The sequence below is a fragment of the Falco cherrug genome, chromosome 6, assembly GCF_023634085.1.
Source record: "Falco cherrug isolate bFalChe1 chromosome 6, bFalChe1.pri, whole genome shotgun sequence".
Classification (NCBI taxonomy): domain Eukaryota; kingdom Metazoa; phylum Chordata; class Aves; order Falconiformes; family Falconidae; genus Falco; species Falco cherrug.
In genome coordinates this window covers 86,151,512-86,171,280 of record NC_073702.1, presented here as the reverse complement: position 1 = coordinate 86,171,280, position 19,769 = coordinate 86,151,512, and the positions used below count along the sequence as shown (strand labels likewise).

The following is a 19,769-nucleotide window of genomic DNA, read 5'->3' as shown; positions in this document are numbered from 1 at the left end:
TCTACCCAGCTTTTTTGTTCATGCATTTTATAGTAACTTAACTGTAGGAGATATATATTTTTTTTTCTTACTGCTTAGAAAACTTCAACCAAATCTGACAGATTTTTTTTAAAACCATTGAGGTATGTGTGGAACACGGGAGGGTGTGCAGTTACATGTTTAGTTCTTTCAGAAAATCAGGCCAAAGAAATAATCCTTCTTGTATCTTTAGTTGCCACTAAATTCAATTTACCAGCTCTGGAATGGAGTATGTGGGTGTTCTTAACACTTCTGATTGTCTTACTTTAAATAATATCTGTTACACGTTGAGTTGTAGTATTTTTATCAACACATAGACCGAAAAATCAGTTACAGTTGAGGGTTTTATAATGCTTTATATTTTACTTAATACACATTAGGATTACACAATATCTGAAACTCATTGTTAGGTTGGAAACAACATTTATTTGTAGCTTGAGGAGAATTACTTGTATGTAGTGTTTGTTTTATGCTAATGCACCTGATTAAATTCTGAAAGACAAAGCATTATATTTAATGTGAAGTGAATCATTAGAATAAGAACTTCCATATGTTCTCACGGGGAAAAAAAGCTGTGTACCAAGTGTTAATCTGAACATTGCTGGCTTCTCACATCCAGCTGCTTGGCGGCACTCAGGTGCTTGGCCCTTAATTCCACTAAGTAACTTTTTACTTCTACTTACAAACATACCTGTGTATATATCACAGGTTAATGCTTGCTTTACAATTGTGTGCATTTGTTGGCTTCAGATGGCCAGGAGTAGAACTCCCCACATGCTCATTTTGGGGAAGAAATTTTGAACATTTGGAAATTAAATACTGAATACAGTAAAGTATTGTGATTATACTCAAGCATGAATATTTCTAAAGCATTTGAGAAGTCTGGGTTTTATTTCTTTATTCTTTTTTCCCCCTTTTTTCCTCTTTTTTCTTTCTTTCCTCATAGGAAGACCATACATGTCTAATGTTCTTCCTTCCTTCCCTTGTTCGCATATTATGGCATATTTAGCATTTTTTTTGTGTTTGCTTTTCCTTTTCAAAAGGAATGAGAATATTGTTGTGAGGGAGCACTAGCACTTGTGTACTGTGACTGGCTTTATCATAATGGAATTATACTATACAATAGTCTTTTGTATTGTTCAGGGCTGCATGGAAAAAATAAAACCAATGGTAAGGGATGGTGTTTATTTCATGTATGAAGCTTTACACGGACCACCAAAGAAGATCTTAGTAGAAGGTGCAAATGCAGCACTGCTGGACATAGATTTTGGTATGTATAACCTTTTTGAGACACATATCACTATATACTTATGTTGTGAAAGAGGAACACTAAACAGACTTCTGTGCTAACTGTTCCAGTGGCAGAAATGTTTTGTGTTTTGGAAGAACAGTGCTCTCTATGACTAGCAAATAATTGCAGGAGGGGGAAGTTTATAATTACATTCTTTTGAAAAGCTTTAGACTCTGCTAAGATTAATTATTTGAATGACAGTATGGATCAGGTGACTATTCTTCAGTAGTGTGTAGTTTTACTTCAACGTCTATAAATTGCATATGAAATAACTCTGTCGTATGTATGTCTACGGAGAGCTTTCAGAGGCAAGGTAGATATGCAAAAATACTTGTTGACTTTCTGAGAGTCAGCTTGCCTTCCCCTCCCCCCCCCCAACCCTTTATATAACACTTAGTTTTCCATTGTTTCCTGATGGAAGATGCTGGTGATTGGGATCTCCATCAATTTGAAATTATAAATGGTGCACTTATTCTTAAAACACTGTAATTTTGCTAATAAAGTCAGTAGATCTCTGATAGAAGCAGCTTTTTAAATGAGATTATTTTATTGTAAATTGTTATACCTATGTATAGGCATAAGTGACCTATATGATTGGCTTCTGCATTTTGTCACGTTTTTCTTCAGTCTCACTAGCCTTGTAAGTGCATCATTTTTGGTGTTGGAAAGATGCTTAAGCCTGAAATTGAAGCCTGTAATGACTAATGTCAAACAAACATAAAATTGGCACGTGCTTTGCTCTCAACTGATGGGTTCTGATATTGGGGCATTTTCAAACATGCTGAGTTTGAAAACCTCTTCTTTTAAGAGGAAGGTGCGTCTTGAGACTATCATCACTGTAAGTGTAAGCACCAAATTCTCCTGTAATAATCTGAATATTGGAAGAAACTTCCATTTTCAACAAGTAAAAAAAAAAAAAAAAAAAAAGAAAGGAAAGAAGTCTCCAGATATGCTTGTTATAGGGAAATGTTTGATGCAAAACTGAGATATTTGCAGAAGACCTTAAGGGGGGTTGTTTTTTGTAAGTAGGGAGGATTTTGGGTTTCATAAAGTACAGGAAATGCAAACAGTCTGGAACTCCTCAGGTACATCTATAATATGTACAGTTTTCTCCTGCCTTTGCTGTGAGACCCAGAGAGAGAGAGAGTATCTGCTCTCCTTAGGTAGATACCATCGGTGGATTGGACACTTGGGTTAACAACAAACGAGGTGTGGTAAAAAAGATTTGACAGTGGTTATTGGGCAATTTTTTGTGCCTTTGTGCACAGAAGTCTTCATACAGCGGTGTGAGTTTTATCAGTGTGTGTCTGTGGGCAGTGAGGACGGTAAATCCCCAGCCTTGCAGTCCATCCCGCTTTTCTAGAGTGTGTAATGAAGCTGGCCTGTGTGTATGTCGGGGGGGGTGGGGGTGCAGGTATGTGGTCTTTTTAAATACTGAGTGAGGATAAACCAGTATCAATATACCAGGCTGGGAGGTGAAAATGAGTAAAAATTGTTTCATTGACTCTGTGAAATCAGTGAGCTGTATTTACCTGTCAGCAAAGAAAAGCTCAACTACTGTGTCCTAAGAAAGATAAAGACTAATTAGTGCTTGCAGAGTGCTGTTATGTGTCACCTGTAAGCCCATGTCTTTCTCTTGGGAAATGTGAGTTAAGCAAAAGAAGCTAAAGATACCTGAAGCTGGTCTGCAAAACCTCACCAAACTGTGAAGGATTTTGACTTTCAAAAGTTGTCTGTATTGTTTTCAGTTCCATTTCTCTTGGTTGTTCCTCTCTTACCCATCTGACCCTTATACCGAAAGGGGAAGGGGGGGAAGTCTGAAGCATAGGTAAAAGTCTGTCACTTAATGTAGTTACTCTGTGGCTGAATTTGTTCAGAATACAAATCAACTAAGGACTAGCATGCTCAGTTTCATCTACTGTTTTGTTTGTGTTTTTTTTTTTTTTTTAAGTAAAAGTATAAACCTAAGGATTTTGAGATGTTTAACTATTTTATCTTTGCTGTCCAGGATGCTTTTTAGATGAGGGCTGAATATTTAACTAGACAAGAACTCTCACCACTAACGAACTAGGCTATATTCCAGGAGTCTTTTTATTCTTTAATTTTCTTTGATTGTGGAAATAATTTTTTTATCTGATTATGTAAGCAAAATAATTATTTTCCAGAATTCTACATTTCTTTGCAGTTTCTTATCTTTATAATGTGCTGCCCAGTATGTAGAGCTTGTATTTTATTTTTTCTCCCAAAATAAGAAATGCTAATCCTGTATTTTCCAACTTTTTGATACCATTTTTTTAAGAGTTTCCCTTAAAATTTTCACATTGTTCTATTAGTGAATATATTTTACATAAGATAGCAAGGCATGGTTTTCTGGTGTCTTATTCCAATTTTTGACTTATGGTCATTCAGCATTGTTATGTACTCAACTTCTGCCTCTGTACCAGTTGAAGTAAGCAGTAACTTTTTTACCTTTTTCAATAAAGAAGGATCAGACTATGTACATACAAAGCTACAAGCTCATTAAATATGTTCTTGACCTCAAAATACATTTATTGTGGTTTTGTTTTGTTTTTTAGTGTTGTAAAACCTAGGTAAGTGCAATGCAAGTACTGTTCCTCACCAGGTTAGATATTTTTTTAAGTAGTTTACAACCAGTGTTTTATTATTTAAACCCAATTTTTTCAATAGGCACATATCCTTTTGTGACTTCATCAAACTGCACAGTTGGAGGTGTGTGTACGGGTCTGGGCATGCCACCACAGAATGTTGGGGAGGTGTATGGAGTTGTGAAAGCATATACAACAAGAGTTGGAATTGGTGCCTTTCCTACGGAACAAAATAACGTGAGTATCATCAGCCCTAGATGTGACCTGTAACTGGGCGAAATAACTCGGTGTGTCTGTCTACTGTTAAATCAGCGTTACTGGTTAAATGCAAGTAGATGACAGTGTGTTTGGATGTTTCGTTCTTCTGGTTCTAGACTGAGCTTAAATGACTGCCAAATCTGGCAGTTTCTCAGACCTTCCTATGGAATAGAAGGCTAGAGCAGGAGCAAGGTTTGAGGGATTTGCTCTTGATTTAGAAATGGTGTTTTGTATTTCTGTTTTCATCCCAATGGGCAACTTTGTGAAAAACTGGTAATTTTAAGGTTATTTACGATACTGTAAAATGTTATTAGGTGTACAGCTGCATCATGTATTGCAAATAATAAAAAAAGGCTTATGTAATTGTATTACTCTTTGTTAGGAAATTGGAGAATTGCTGCAAACGAGAGGTAAAGAGTTTGGTGTTACTACTGGTAGAAAGAGAAGATGTGGCTGGCTGGACCTTGTGTTACTCCGATATGCCTACATGATTAATGGATTTACTGCGTGAGTTATTTTGACAGCTTGCTGGCAACTTGACGTAAAATCATGAAATGCTACAGAGTGCTGTAAATTGTACATATACTCATTAGTAACATTCAGACTATTAGTACTGATTTGTTGATTGTTTTGGAATTTTGATAAATTAGCTGTCCCTTATTTTTCCTAGTATTAAGTGGTTTTATATTTGACACTTCGATACTCATAAATTTTTCTGTCTTTTACTTGTAGCGCATTGTTATTTTTCATTTAAAAATCATCTAAGAAGCACTTACATATCTTAGTACTTGATGCTTCAAGCTACCCCAACAACTGCTATCCCACCAAACCTCAACCAAATCAAATGCATTAAAAGGGTCTTAAGACCTGATACAGTTTGAGGGGTTTTATTCTGTTAGTTTTAGTACAGATGGGAGCCCATCAGTATCTTCAGCAGCATCTGTAAATGTAGAAAATTTGGATATGGCTTTGGGATTTTAATTAAAATGAAAATAGGTGTCTGAAAAAAACCTGGTATAAAATTTCTAGTAGATCAAACTGTATATACATGCCTGACTTAAATTTTCTTGTTTTTCTTGTCGCTTGTGTTTTTTATTTAAAATAGGATGCAGCCAGGTATTTACAGAGCCAGTGTTTGATTATTTTGCTGCCTTCAGTGGCAGAGGACAGGAACAGACAGCAACAGACATCATGCTATGAAACAGTCTCAAATGTATGGCCATAAAGTATCTTGGCAGCACCCTGACCAATTAAAATTCTAACACTTGAAGCTATAGACCAGTCACTTTAATTGGATAATACATGTTCTTTGGATTTTGTCATTTTATTATAGTACTAGATCTTAAGGATGGAACAAAAAGGCTGGTTTAAGTTTTTTTTTTGTTTTTAAAGTCACACCAGATAAATAGATTGGTGCCATATGAGCTATTTCTCTAAGGAAAGACAATTAATTGCAATATGCAGGAATCAATTTTCCTTTTGGTGTTTTTACAGATTGATGAGAGTTGTTGAACTTGTTTAACCAAAGTAATGTTTTTTTATAGATTGGCGCTTACCAAATTGGATATCTTGGATGTATTTCCAGAAATAAAAGTTGGTGTTGCATACAAACTAGATGGTGAAATCATACCTCATTTTCCTGGTAAGACTGCTTGTTTAACAATTTCAGATTTTCGTGAAATGTAATCTGATACCAAAATGCATTTGACCTGTAAGATTTATGACAGGAATGTGTCACTTCAGCATCAAGCCATTAATGTCTTCCCAGGTGCACCAGAGGCACCCTGTACCACACCTGTACCTGCACCCTAAAGACACCTGTACAAAGCATTGTCATTTGTCTACTGGAAAAATGCACAATGCTATATAAAGCTTCTTAAATGTGGATGTTGTTCGTGCTTTATCCCTTTCCTTTAATACATACTGCATTACCTTCAAGCTAAATTGGAAGCTTGTTTCACACTAAAAACCCAGTCTTTTATTCCCACTACTGTATTCATGCCCTCTTCTAGCAGGACAAGTCTCCATTTAAGCGTGCAGTGAACCACACGAGAGAATGGATACCCTTAAAAAGCCAGGTTTTTCCCTCCTTGTATTATTTTCCTAACAGTTCAGTTCCCTGAACAGAGCACAGAGCAGCCAAAAACCTGTTAGACCTACACAATGGAAAAGAGGGAAAAGGGGGGGTGAGGGGAGGGAATGAGCAATTAGTTTAGGTGAAAGCAAAACTGTTTTCTAATGTAGGACCATCATACGTCCTCTTAGCATGATAGAAACTATAGCTCGTTTTAGTGGTAAGTTTTATCTGAAAAATGTACCTGCGTGTTAAACTATTCAGATACACAAAACATTTTTTCCATCTTTTTTCAGTTTGCTACAGTAGAAATACTTCAGAAAAAGGAAGAATATTAACCAGTACTAAAGATCAGGATTTCTAATTTTTCTAATGTGCACATGGATACCTGTTTCCATTCTAATTACTACCTCAGGGTTTGATGCTGGTCGCAGGTTACAATTTTCCATATGATATCATCAGCTGAGAACTTTTTGTGGTTGAGGAGATCAACTGTAGTAATCAGATGCAACTCACAGCAGGATTTATGTAGTATAAAGATTTAATTGTGGGTGAAGAAATAAGTGATGATCTGCCAGTAGTCCCTGAAAATAGCACATAGCTGTTAGAGAAATTCATAAGGCATTAACAAAAAAAAATCTTCTGTTTCTCCATGTGCTTGGGGGAGTTCTCTAAAGTTTGTCCTTCAATATCTTCCAACAAAAGTGCCAGTGACAGTCTGAATGCGTACCGAATGACATGGCATGCACTTTTATTCAAGTTTGTGCCAAACCAGGGAATGCTTTTCCCTTTAGAAGACTCAGATATTCCCTGATTGATGCCCTTCTCAAAATATTAAGGACATTTGTGTGTATGTCAGATGGCTTCTGAACATAATGTGATTATTCAAGATTGCACCTTGAACTGAGAGCTACTCAAATGCTTTATCTGTAGCCCTGTCATCTAACCTGGGGGCTATTTGGACTGTGGTGCTCAAGGCAGGAGGACCTTCTTTGGCAGTCCATCACTAAAGATGCCAAAAACAGGTGGCCGTGTTTTCCAGTATTTAAGACCTCAGTGATTACTTCCTTCCTGGCCCCTCATTCATTGTGTCTCTCAGATGGGACCAGAATGTTGTTGTTAGAACTCCTGCGGGCAGGCTTTGCTCCCTGTATATGCCCAGGTGACAGGTAGCTGACCTTTGGTCACAGCAGCGCAACGTGGCTCACCTGCTGGACTGTATTTTTCTTTACTGTATGAACAATTAAGAATTCTAGTAGAAATTTAGTAGAAACTGGTGTCTTTGCTGTTGACATGCTGTCTTCCTTAAGTGTCAGGAAGGAGTTTGAGCTGAACTTCTGGTAAGCTGGAAGATGTTGTCTCTCTCAGTGCCTCTGTGTTCCACACCTCTCTCCCTGCTATACTCCTCAACATTTGGCAGGATTTTCAGCACATATGCTTCAGGTTACTTATACCCCTACCCCGGCATAAAAAACCAAAAGGTAACTCTTCCCACTTTGTGTTTTGCAGACCCTTAGATTATTTCCGCTGTCTACATCTCTGCATTCTGTGCACTTGAATAATTTGTTTGTTTGTTTGTTTTAAACTTGCCACTTCGACATTTTGAATTTAATTTAGAAGAGATCTAGTCTGGCAGTCTCTCGCTGGCAGGGTATTTCTTTCTCTCTCCCTTCCCTTCTCTTGGAGATGTTAGTGATTTATCCTTGTGAAATGACTGTCTCTAAATTAGAAACACACACAGTGCCCACCATCTTGGGGAAAAAAGTGCCAAATTTCATATATTGTTCCTTTTTCCACCTGGATCAGAGAATCATACGAGTCTCAGGTTTTTTTAGCTTAGATTTCTGTGGGCATTTCTTCATCTCCTGTTAAAGAAGAACTGAAAATGTCTTGTAAATTTATAGCGGACTTCAGTTGGTAATATTGAGGCTGTAGTCTTGCTGTGGAGCTGGCCAATATCTCCGTTTCTGTTTAGTCCTAGGAGTTTATGAAAGAAAGATAGAACTCCCTGCTGGCTCTGAGCTTATCAGTTTAAAAGGAATGTGAAAGCCATGGTCTAGTCCTACTAATGTCCTCTGTCCAAGTTCAGGCATCAGTTGATCTCAGCACAGACAGACACTCAGGAGACTTTGAAAACAGATCCTTAGGAAATGGGGAGATTATTTTGGAGAAGCTTTACTTCATGCTTGCTTGTTGTTTTTTTGTTGGTTGTTTTGTTGTTTTTTTTTGGTTTTTTTTTTTTTATCTTGTGCTCTTTCCCTGGCCTTCTACTCTAGAACAAGAAGCTAGGCCCCACTGTGCTTGATGCACCTTTGGTCTGACCTATATGACTTTTTATGTTCAGTTTCTGGAAGTTGTTGGAAGATCTTTCTCTTACAATGCTATCAAGATCCCAAATTTCAGCTATTCTTTTTCAGCTGGAAGTAACATCACATTTTTCCCTCTCCAAATTATAGCACCAGACTATCAGATACCATTATATCTGTTTTCTCCGTTATCTTAATTCAGCTGTTAATAAGGAATATTGCAGAAAGCCTAAAAGATAAATCATTGGTGCCTGCATGTGTTACTACACTGAACTCAGTTTATGGCTTGTCTTTACCACACAGCACCTATTATCACACCTGGTGGAGTAAAATGAGAGAATAATTTGTATCCCTTCTTTTTCTTCCTTTTCTTCCTTCTTACTTTTTGGAAAGTAAAGAATTGAACTAATACAGAGTAATGGAAGATTGCAGACAAACTTAGACCATTCAATTCTAAGTGCTTTCAGTTTTCTCCCACCTAGCCTTATCAGAGAGGCTTCAAAGTAAAAATCCCTGTGGACCTCCAAGATTAGATGTTAAATCACATTCCCTCTTCAGAAAGAGGGAGGCTGGCATCGTACTCTAGACCATCTGTGCTTTAGTCTGTGATTAGTTTGTGGTTTTGTCCTTTGAATATAGCTATTTTATTTTGGAGGTCATCCGGACAGCAGACAACACTTAGTTGTTGCTGATGATGACATTAAAGAAAATGCTTATCCTTAGCCTCTGCAACCCAACATCCTTAATGTGCCTGTCTGTCTGTCCTGATTAAAATAAGTATTGATTCAGGATCATTTGCCTTAACCTGTGAACATCTCAGTCCAAAAATTCTGCGTTTCTTTGCTGTTGCAGGCTTTGAAGCCATAGTCCGCTTTCACCCTCACTCAAAATGCCTAGTTCATAAAGGCTGTCCTTATGACATTGCTGCTGTTGAACTCTCACCTGCACCAGGAAAAATTATGCAGTATGCTGAGCCTGAATTTGTTTGCTACACACACGTTGGAAGGGGATTAGCTGTGGTTTTGTATTCGCACCTCTACTGTGCTTCTTGCACCTAAACCCTTCTCCTGGGTTGACTAGTGGTCTTTACAGGAGTGACTTGTTATGTAGGCTCCGTGTCTCAGATCATTAATTACACTGCCTTTGGCAGAACCCCATCTTTTTCAGGAAGGCAAGGATGCCTGACACAACAAAAAAATTGGTTTTTTTCAATGTATTTTGACCATTGTCAGGCTTAAGGCTTTTGTTTTGCTGCCCAGTGTTGTTCCAAGACTAATGTTCAGATAATTACTAGAATGGTTCAATTCCAGAGCAGTGTGCCTAGCACCTTTCCCAGTACTTGGAATCATCACAGGATTCAGAGTTAATGGATGGACAGCATTGTAGCAAGGTACTAAATGAAGGAAAAAATGGAATATACTTACTGCTTCTATTCTGGGAAATAATTGAAACAGTTACTGAATTTTGCTTTCAGATCATCAAATTGCCTCATGAAGGGGGAGCTGGATCTTGGTATTTGTTCAGGGGAAAAGAAAAAAAAAAATCAACATTTTGGGGAATTACTTTTCCTGAAAAGTGTTCTGGACTGAAAATATTGTGGTTTAAGCTGCTGGTTTCAGTGCTGGCATAATCTTACGAGTAAACCTCTTTGTATAAGGAAAGAATAAAACGCTTTACGGTTGTGTGTTTGGTGGTAGAGAATATATAAACTTTGTGGATGTAATATTTGCGTTCCTGTTTTTCTCAGCTAACCAGGAGGTCTTAAATAAAGTAGAGGTTCAGTATGAGACACTCCCAGGATGGGATACGGACATATCAAATGCAAGGACGTTTAATGAGCTGCCTGTAAATGCACAAAATTATGTTCGCTTTATAGAGATGGAGTTGGGTGTTCCTGGTAAGTAAACCAGATTTTTTTTGTCATTGTTTTGTTTTGTTCCTGCTCCATGAAACCTGTCTTGCACTGTATCTTAATGATACTCTCAATGAATCTCAAAATACTTAAAACTTGTTTGTCACTGTGTTTATTCTGATGTACCTAGTGATATTTGTAACTACTGTTTTACTTTTTATCTATCTATTTAGCAATTGAATTGAAAATTTTCATGTTTTAATGTTGCATTCTTTCTTTGGCTTATAGTATAGTTATTGTTCAGCTGAGATTTTTATAACTTTCTTAATTGTTTTTCAGATTGGTTATAATAGGGGTTTAAGTCTGCTGTCATTATATTATAACCCATTCCAGTGCGACTGCTGGTCTATTAATGTGATTAAATATTTGTGACAGTGAGAGGTCCTGAACTAACAAATTTCTCTTATGCTTCCTAATAAAGACGATCCTGTGATTCCATCCAAAGCTAGGAGTTAAGAGATGTTAGGGATCTTCACTTTTCTGATAGTTTCTATGTATCTTTTTTTTCCTACGATCTGGAAAACTGATTTATTTATTATGGCAGCTTCAGGGCTGTTTCTGCTTTTCAAAGTTACCAATGCTTTCTTACTCTGAGAGTAACAGACAGTTATAATTTCTTAATGTACTAATAGTATATGCTGTGGTTTTCTTCAGACTGTGGTACTTAAGATCTTAAGCACTTAAGTTTATATCTGATCTTAAGATACGATCTGATCTTGCTTTGTATTACTTATAATAAAAGTTTGCTTTTCTCTCCTGCAGTTAAATGGATTGGAGTAGGGAAATCCAGGGAATCAATGATCCAGCTGTTTTAAAGATTTCAGATGCATGGAAGAAAGCACACTCCTCAAAAGACTGTTCATTCTTAAATGCATTAGTAGCCCGCAAAGCAAAGATGTTGGAAAGATAGATTTTTGCATGGAAAGAAATGCTAGAGTTGATACCCCCAAATCAGTTGCTACTCCTGAAAGACTTTAACATGAACCTCTATCAATTCTTGTTCAACTGCAATTTCCAGGACACTTGTCGTTGTTGTTCAAGGTGCCATCAGATTTTTTTTTTCTTTACATAATATTTACTTCATAATGTAATTCCTGTTTGAAAATCTAAGGTAGCATTACTTTCATGACTGTTTGTCTTTGTTATCCTCTCTCTGCTTTTGGCGGTGTTACTTCCCTGAAATTTTAGACAGTAAAAATAATGCAGTTTTGCACAGATAGTTTTACATCCTCATTATTTGTATTCCTAAAGCTGTTGTATTCTTAATGGCTGCTCTTGTGAGTGATTAAAGAGGGGGGATTCTGATTTTATAATGCTATAAATGCTGTCTAAATTATTGTGTGATCTGTTTTTTAAAAAAAGATGTGATGCCAAGTTGTTAAGAATGTCCAGGTTTTTTTAGCTGTATAACACAGAAAACTTACTCTTTGTAACTCACAGAGGACACTCAAGCGTTTACCAGGAAGTGTGCGCAGAAAGTTAGAAAATTGATTGTAAAAAGTTCCATTTGCGATTATTAAAGAACCGTTCTGATTTTGAGTTAAAGGTTTTATAATGTTACTTTTTTTTTTTTTCCTGGTGTTTTAAAAACCCTGTACTTCTCTGCTTCCAAGGCACATATCTCAAACTGTTTCTCTAATTAAATGAGGTTATATTTATATTTGGTAAGAAATCTAACATTTTGATGCCCTTTTAAATTCCTTTCTGCATAGCAAATAGAAGGTCTTCCTTTGCAAAAGAGGCAAAGCACAGACACTTCCATAATTATAAATTAAGGATGCTTTAGAAATAACATTTAAAGTATTCAACGTATTTGATTTAGATCTAGGGAAAATAACAAGTATTCACCTCAAGACATCTGACATATTTTGCCTTATTAGTGTCAGGGAATGTTCTAGAATTATTTTATTTTATAACTATTACTATATATTCCAAAGAATCTGATCTCTTTTGGCAGCAACCCAATAATTACATATTTCTTTTCCAGATGTTTTGAGAATGAATTTGTTTTTACACACTATACTACGGTAGTCATTTGCTTCCTTTTCACTTAAAATAAAACTTACTTTGTTTCCTAAAACCAAGTTTTTATCAGGGTGGAGCAGTAGTTTTAGATTTAGTTTGGTAGATTTCTGCTATGCAGGTGAATATAATCAGCTTTTAACGCAAAATAAAAGTTATGAGGCCTTCCAGAATATTTCTTGGCTAACCAGGTGTTGCCCGAAATAGATTTGTTGGATCGATGCTGCTGTTTAGGTGTTCAGCACTGTGTTTGTGTCCTCAATTGAAATAAAATAAAATTGCAGATCATAAGAGGAGGAACATGAGGGTTGAAGGATATTTAAGGAGCATTTTCTGTTGAATTGTTCGTATGTGACAGAGCAGTTAGCAAGGTGTGTATTTTACTTGTGTAGTATGTGGAAAGGGGAGGATACCACAGAATGCTGGAAAATTGGCAAATACATTGAGAGACCTTTGTATCCGCATTGCATGTGAAGATCATTCTCAGCATAAAAACCCAAACAATTTCATATTCACTCTTTTCTGGAGGGGTTGAGGGTCTGGTTTTGCTGTCAGCCTTGCAGTCCAGGAGAGAACCATCCCATCCCTCCCTAGCTAAGGGACATCTTGACTTAAAAATCTCTTCCTAGTTCTCTGATGAAGAGAAGGAGGGCTATAACTGTATGAAAGATAAATTCCAATGTTAATTTAGAAGGAAAAAACCAGTATTACTGTTTTCTAGGGATGGAGGGAATTGAGCTTGCAACTTGAACAATATGTAATAGTTACTAAGTATTCTTGCCTTCCTGTAGCTGTAGGAGGCACCACAGGGGTTTGTGGTGTCAGTGAAACTTGACAGCCAAGGGCTGGGGCCTAGCTGGTTCAAGGGGTGAGTAAATAAATAAGTAAATTAATAAATGAGGGCACGCTTGCCTTCAACAGTGAGTGAGTAAATGAGGGCTTACTATGTAGTTGTGTTTCACTTCTCCCAAGCAGAGACTTTCAAGTTCAAGGCCTGTTTCAATTCTTCCACGGTTGTAACTCCACTGTACAAACCACCCTGTTTTTTTGATGGAGGAATTCATATTCCCAGATGCAGCGGGATTTCTAATCAGTGTAGCTGGAGCCTAACATAATACAAAGTATTTGTGCAGTTAAAGAAGCAAAACAGAATTGTCTTGGATGCAAGTGTGATTTATATTCTGTTATTTTCTTTTAAATTCAGCTGAGTGGTTTTTTTTTTTTTGATTCTTCCACTCGACTGCAGGCCTGAAAAGCTGAGAACATCCTCCTACCAGTACTTGTCCAGATAATATATGGTCCAGGATCTGTTGGTGTATATTTACTCCCATGACCTGGAATGAAGAATTTTTCTCTTTGAATTTCAGGAGTTTAAACTTGGCATCTGTAGAGCTTATTATGTTGTCCCTGAATGCCAGTTTTGCCTAAGTTTTCCTGGAGTGAGTTCTTGGACTGGTACACAACACCTCCCTGGTGTCCGCAAACGGTTACAGAATGGTTATACCCTACCAAATTCCCCCCTCCCCCAGTGCTTTTGGTACCCCTTTATTTCATTTTTACATATGGGGAAATAGGCTGGGATGTGTTATCACCGATCTGAATGTTGTGGAAACAAATATTAAAAGCTGTGGAGATCATTTCAAGTGCTGCATGCTCCACTCTTGGAACCATGCTATGTGCAGCTGTGGAAGCAAGGAGGAAGAAGAGATCAGCAAGCTACCACCAAACTACCAGTGTGTTTAGCGGGGGCAGAGTTAAATGGCTTTGAAGGCACTTGCAGTTTTTCCTCTAGCCAAAATTCACTCTTCTGCCTGTTTTTTCTCCTCTTCATTAGTCAGGAGCCTGTTGGCCTCAAAAGGACTTGTCACACTTATTGGTGAAAGGCCTTTGGTTGTCTGTCACAGGCCAGTAGTGAACTGTAATAAAGGAACAAACCATTACACTTCAAGGACAAGCATGTATGTCTTGGGCCCTTCATGTATACTCCCTTCCTCTCTGAAGTCTCCTCTGTTGCTGGCATGTAAGGAGAGAGGATGGCAGCACAGGACAGTAGTTGAAATTGATTCTCCTGCAAGTGTCCCCTCCCTGATGGCATGTTTTCAGGAGGCACGGGTACCTGTTAGACCTGACAAGGCTGACGACGGACAAGGTATTTCTATCTCGTGCTATTCTTGCTGCCACTGAAATATTTATGAGGCTGATTCTCCTAGGCTTGTGCTTAATAGCCCTTATGTCCCTACGGTTTAGCGAGCCTCCTTTGCTGACTAGAAGGGGAAGCGAGGGGCACTTCTGCTGCTTAGTCTTGCCATTTGTATTCCACGTGTAATTGGGTTTTGGCATGCAGCTAATGGACAAAACCTTCAGATAAAGTGGCAGGCAGATAATGTTGATGCATGACAGCTGCTTTTGTCTATCATCATCCTGGAATCCCGGAAATCTCCTTTCTAATAGAAGATCATAGTTTCCTTTTGCTGTCGCAGCCAGCTCCCTTAATGAAACATAAGCAAAGATTTGACTGGTTTAGAAAAAGTAAAAGGCAAAGTAGCTGGGAATGAGTTGTTCCTTATCTTCAACCTGGTGAGTTTTCTCCTGCCCATACTGTTCCTAGTTTCTGAAACTGTGGAACTTAACAAACCCGGTGATACAGTAACGACGCACACTCCTTTTGGTGCCTGGCAGCTTCACCTGCCTAAGGCAGACTGCTGTGTGTGTATATGCGTACATGCAGATGATGTGTTCGTTGCAGAGACTTACAGTTTTACACTGTTCTGTGTTGGTCTGAGTGTTACAATTCATTTGACATGTCATCTTGAAAATACTTTGCAATAAATATACATTCAAATATCATCCATTCAACTTTAAACAGATAATGTTGAGTTGAGTCCTAATCTTCTTCATTGCCACTTCAAACTATTAAATCAAGTGTATCAAAGCAATGAATTTTCTTGCACTGTGTTAGTGCCTTTCAGTGGCTAATCAGTTTGTGCGTACATCCAGGTACTTACTCTTTAGGTCTTTTGATATACGCTACTGGCATTATCTACAAGTGTTTCAGTAACCGTTTTTAGGTAACAGCTACAGGAGTACAAATAGTTTGCCTTGTTCTCATTCATCGGTTGCCTTCTGCGTATTACAGAGGGAGCTGGGGTACCTGAGTGTTGGTAGTGGAGAGAGGGTATGGCTTTGGGGGACAGCTGGCAGCTTGTATTTGGAGAAAGTGAGATGACTGTCCACTTTTTTTTTTTTTTTCTCCATGCAGTTCAGGACTAGTTTGTTTGCAGCAGAGTGAACCTCCCTGGCTCATCTTCTGTGCCCCTCTTGACAGGAAAACCAGCATGGATTACTCGTGTTGAGATACAGCAAGTCATATGCTGCTTTATGTGAAGTTTGATTGTACCAGTTGCTGGTGGTAGTCTTCATTATTTTAATATGCACGTACTCTCTGAGAGCTGAATTGTCAAAGTCGGGTTGGAACGGAGTTTCAGCTTTGTAGTTTACTGGAGCCAGTTGCAGTTTTCTGAAAGGTCTAGGCAAAAAGCATAAATCATTCTGTAATCTCATGCTGACATATGGTATGTAAATACCATGATCCACCCAAAGGGTAGCCAACATTATAAATGTACTTTCTAATCTCCTGCTGAAATGAGCACTCAGTATAATGCATCTGTAATCTAATAGATATTAACAGCCTGAGAATGTACAGTAAGACCTTAATAATTCAGTATTGTTCGATTGGCTCCATCTGACTTGTAATTAGCACGGTAAGAGCTGTGCCTCTTGCAGTTGAGCAACTATAACTGCATTAGTTTAATATTACTAGTATTTTTAGAACCTTGACTTCCCAACAGAAATCGCCTATGATTTTAATTTTTTTTAAAAAATTAAATGTATTTTGATGTTTATGTGCCATATAACAAGTTTTCGGGGGGGGGGGGGGGCGGGACGGGAAACAGCTGCTTTTTCTTTTTTTTTAACAACAATTTCCATTGTAGATTCTCACATAGTAAATTCAGGTCACGCAGCCCTCCTGGTATGGCCAAAAACTTTTGGATGTAGCTTTGGTTTACGCTGCCTGGATTCTCTTGTTCCTCTTTTAGGCCAAAGTCATAAAAAATCATTAGAAGTTGTTGCAGCATTGCCCACAACAGGCATAAAAGGGAAAGGCTTATTCCAGCGGTTGTAGGGATTTATTTTGATGCACGAGCCTACCCTGGAGCTCCTCCGGATGCGTGTGCCTCATGCATCCGTCCTAGTGCCTGGGATAGAAAACACTGATACCCTTTCAAGGAGGAACAACTGAGCTGATGAAGGAAGAAACAGAGGATAGTGAAGGTGCAAGCAGGAGACTATAGAAGGCAGGAATCCCACCCAAGCTGTGGAAAAGCAATTCTTTTTCTGTAGCAGTTACGGAAAAGAAATATTTTTGTCCTAGTATAGAGTCTACAAGTATATAAGGGAGTGACACTGACAGCAAGGCAGAGTCTTGCATCTTTTGCAGAAATGTGAGTTTGTGCAGATGAATGCAGGTTTTGTTTGGGTTTTTTTCTTTCTTCTCAAATTTAAGAAATAAAAGCAGGGCAGACTTCTCCACTCCCACCCACCCTCCAAGCACATTTCTAAAATGTGAAGGCTCTTGAGCAGATATTTTTTATAAAGTAACTGGTAGCCTCGCCTGTGTGTGTGCTGTGTGGTTCAAGAGGCTTACCCTGGTGGCAAGGTTGGTGCGGGATCTATAAACTTCCTTAGTTTCTTTGTGGGGTACGGCATGGCAAATTCCTACAAACTGATACAGAATGTTTTTGTTTGTTTGTTTCTGGTTTGTTAAGGAGCTTCTGATGGACCTAAAATACATTCAAGCCATGTAAGCAAGTTATTATTTTCCATTTTGGTAGCAAAATCTGCTATGGAATAGCATACCTATTAGAAATCCCCCAGGAGGAAAAGAACCAGTATATGCATGTAAAAGTAGATGTTCTACAGAACGTTACATTTTGCAGAGCTATGGGAGTTTCTGGAATGAGCTGCACAGTGTTAGTGACAGGTCTTGGAGCAGAAACAAATGCAAGAACCGGTTAACTTGTTAAAACAGTATTTTATAATTCAGGACAACAGCGTGCTGTGCCATGATTCAAAGCAGAATTTCTTTGCAGACCGATTCATTATCAGTGGGTCTGATGGTCTGTTCATTTGTCACAATTAAGTAATAGTTTATTCTACCTCCCAAGGAATGAAATTTGGCTACTGTGTATAAAACACTGACTCACCAGTATTTGGAAAACAAAATAGATGTTTTCTGTATTCTGTAGCCCGTCAGAATCGGTGAATTATGTTTTGGCCGCTCCATGGCAACTACTTCACCGTAGTGCGAATTAATATCGCAGCTCCAGGAGTTTGATGTTAAAATTGGTTCTCAGCAGAGATCTTAGTCAGACGTTCTGAATAGTGTCATGACACAGCTGTCTTAGAAACTCCTTCAATACATCCACAGTTGGATGTGGATTTTTCCCCTTCCTAAGACTAAGACCATTGCATCTTCCACTTAGTTGTAGAGCACGATGTAAAAATTCCTTATCCGATTCAGTCTACAAAAGAATGTATTTTCATGCTTTAGATAATTTCAGTCAATCTTGGAAAATGTAGCTATACAACATACAAAAGTGACAACTCCAACACTCACACACAATATGAGCTGTTGAGAATCGCTGTTATATTTACCAACATTTCCATATCCCTGTCAGCCAGTTCTGCACAACTGTTGTCCTCATCATAGTCAGCAGCACCAACAGAGCTTCCTCTCTCCCCAACTCCTCCCCAGGGTGATTCTTCTTCTCCAGTTTTACCCTTAGCGTGGCTTCAGCGGGAAGCGTTCCTCATGCCTCGTCTCTGGGAGATGGGGGACATCGCATCTTCCATCCTCCAGCTGGGATCAGGGATTCAGGTTGCCAACCCAGCTGCCTGAGGTTGTGGTAGACCCAGTTGCTGCTGGCACCGAATTGACAAAGAGTTCTTCCACACCTTGGGTTGCTCACCTGCCTCCTGGTGTATACTTCGAAGGCCCTCAGGTCAGAGTTTAGCTTCCATCCTAGATACAACCAGGAATATTTCTAAAATTTGCCATTTGAATGCCTAGGTTACAACCTTCTCTTGCAACTTTCTGTGTAAAACTGTAGTTACAAGTTGCAGAAGCTTTTGAGACATGATGTGTTAAAACCCACCTGACAGTGCTGTGAGCTGAAGCGGTTTTGGTCTGAACAGACAAGGGGTGTAAAGCCCAGTGGGATGGAGAGAGCCCGAGGTGGAGGCCAAACGCTTCGTGTCGGGGCCTGCAGGGAGGCTGTGACAGAAAAGGGAAAGCAGCCCGTCCAAATGCTACAGCCGTACAGTTAAAATTGCTGGGCCATCTGTAATCTACCTGCTTGTGCTAAATAATAATCAGCCGTTAAAAAAAAAACCCTGGTCTTGTTCTTGAAGCTTATCAAACTTAACCCACTGAAAAAGGGTATTTTTTTAATTTTTTTTTTAGGATTAAATCCATTCTGCTTTTGAAAACTGATACCCACACCAATAAAGCTTATTTAAGTGGCATTTCTGCTTACAGATTGCAGACTGGGGCTGCAACGTGAGCTCACCTTTCCTGGTTCAGGCGGTGGGGTTACAGGCTTAGATGAACCATGGAATGAAGATCAGGAGAGGCAAAGCTCCCTTCCCCTTGCTAAGCTGGTGCAAGCAAGTCCCTCTGCCTCACTGAGCCTGGCTTTGTGACGGCTCCTGCTTTCCTTACTGGCACTGGCAGAGCTGTGCAAGTGCGTTTCTGAGCGCAGTTTGAACCGATTTACTAGCAGCGTTGCAGTTGACTATATACACAATAAAATAGAGTGGTGCTGTGCTGAAGGTGGGGGTCTAAGGCGACTTAAGAGCTACACAGGGGAGGGGAAAATCTAATTCTCAGCAAATCACCTGGAAACTTGTGCCTGTGCACACCCAAGGCACCATCCCCTGTGGTGAATTAGACTGTCACATCTGCTGGTCCTCGGGTTGCATGCTCCTCAAGTTACTCCTAGATCGGAGTGTGGTAGCATCTCCTGAGCGCGGTGGAGTTAAAAGAAGGAAATCAAAACGTGAGAAAACAAAAAAGATCTGACACAGCGGGGAGTCCAGGGTTGGGTCTTTTAAGGGTAAACCTTTTCCTGATGTTTTATTTGGCGTCTTCTCCAGTGCCTCTTACTTGCTGCAGACAGAAGGTAAAGCTCTCTCTAACCTTTCTGGAATTAGAAACGTAGGT

The 19,769-nt window shown here is 38.8% G+C and overlaps 1 protein-coding gene across 1 annotated transcript in view; it reads left to right on the top strand.

The window, feature by feature from the left end:
- Nucleotides 1-12,004, top strand: part of ADSS2 (adenylosuccinate synthase 2) — a 40,524-nt gene extending 28,520 nt beyond the window's left edge. The window contains exons 8-13 of the mRNA XM_055713889.1: nucleotides 1,162-1,288; nucleotides 3,998-4,152; nucleotides 4,556-4,680; nucleotides 5,718-5,815; nucleotides 10,301-10,450; nucleotides 11,228-12,004. Coding sequence (XP_055569864.1) covers nucleotides 1,162-1,288; nucleotides 3,998-4,152; nucleotides 4,556-4,680; nucleotides 5,718-5,815; nucleotides 10,301-10,450; nucleotides 11,228-11,280 — 708 coding nt within the window. The 3' untranslated portion in view covers nucleotides 11,281-12,004. The remainder of the gene's footprint in view (nucleotides 1-1,161; nucleotides 1,289-3,997; nucleotides 4,153-4,555; nucleotides 4,681-5,717; nucleotides 5,816-10,300; nucleotides 10,451-11,227) is intronic.
- Nucleotides 12,005-19,769: the final 7,765 nt, after the last annotated feature.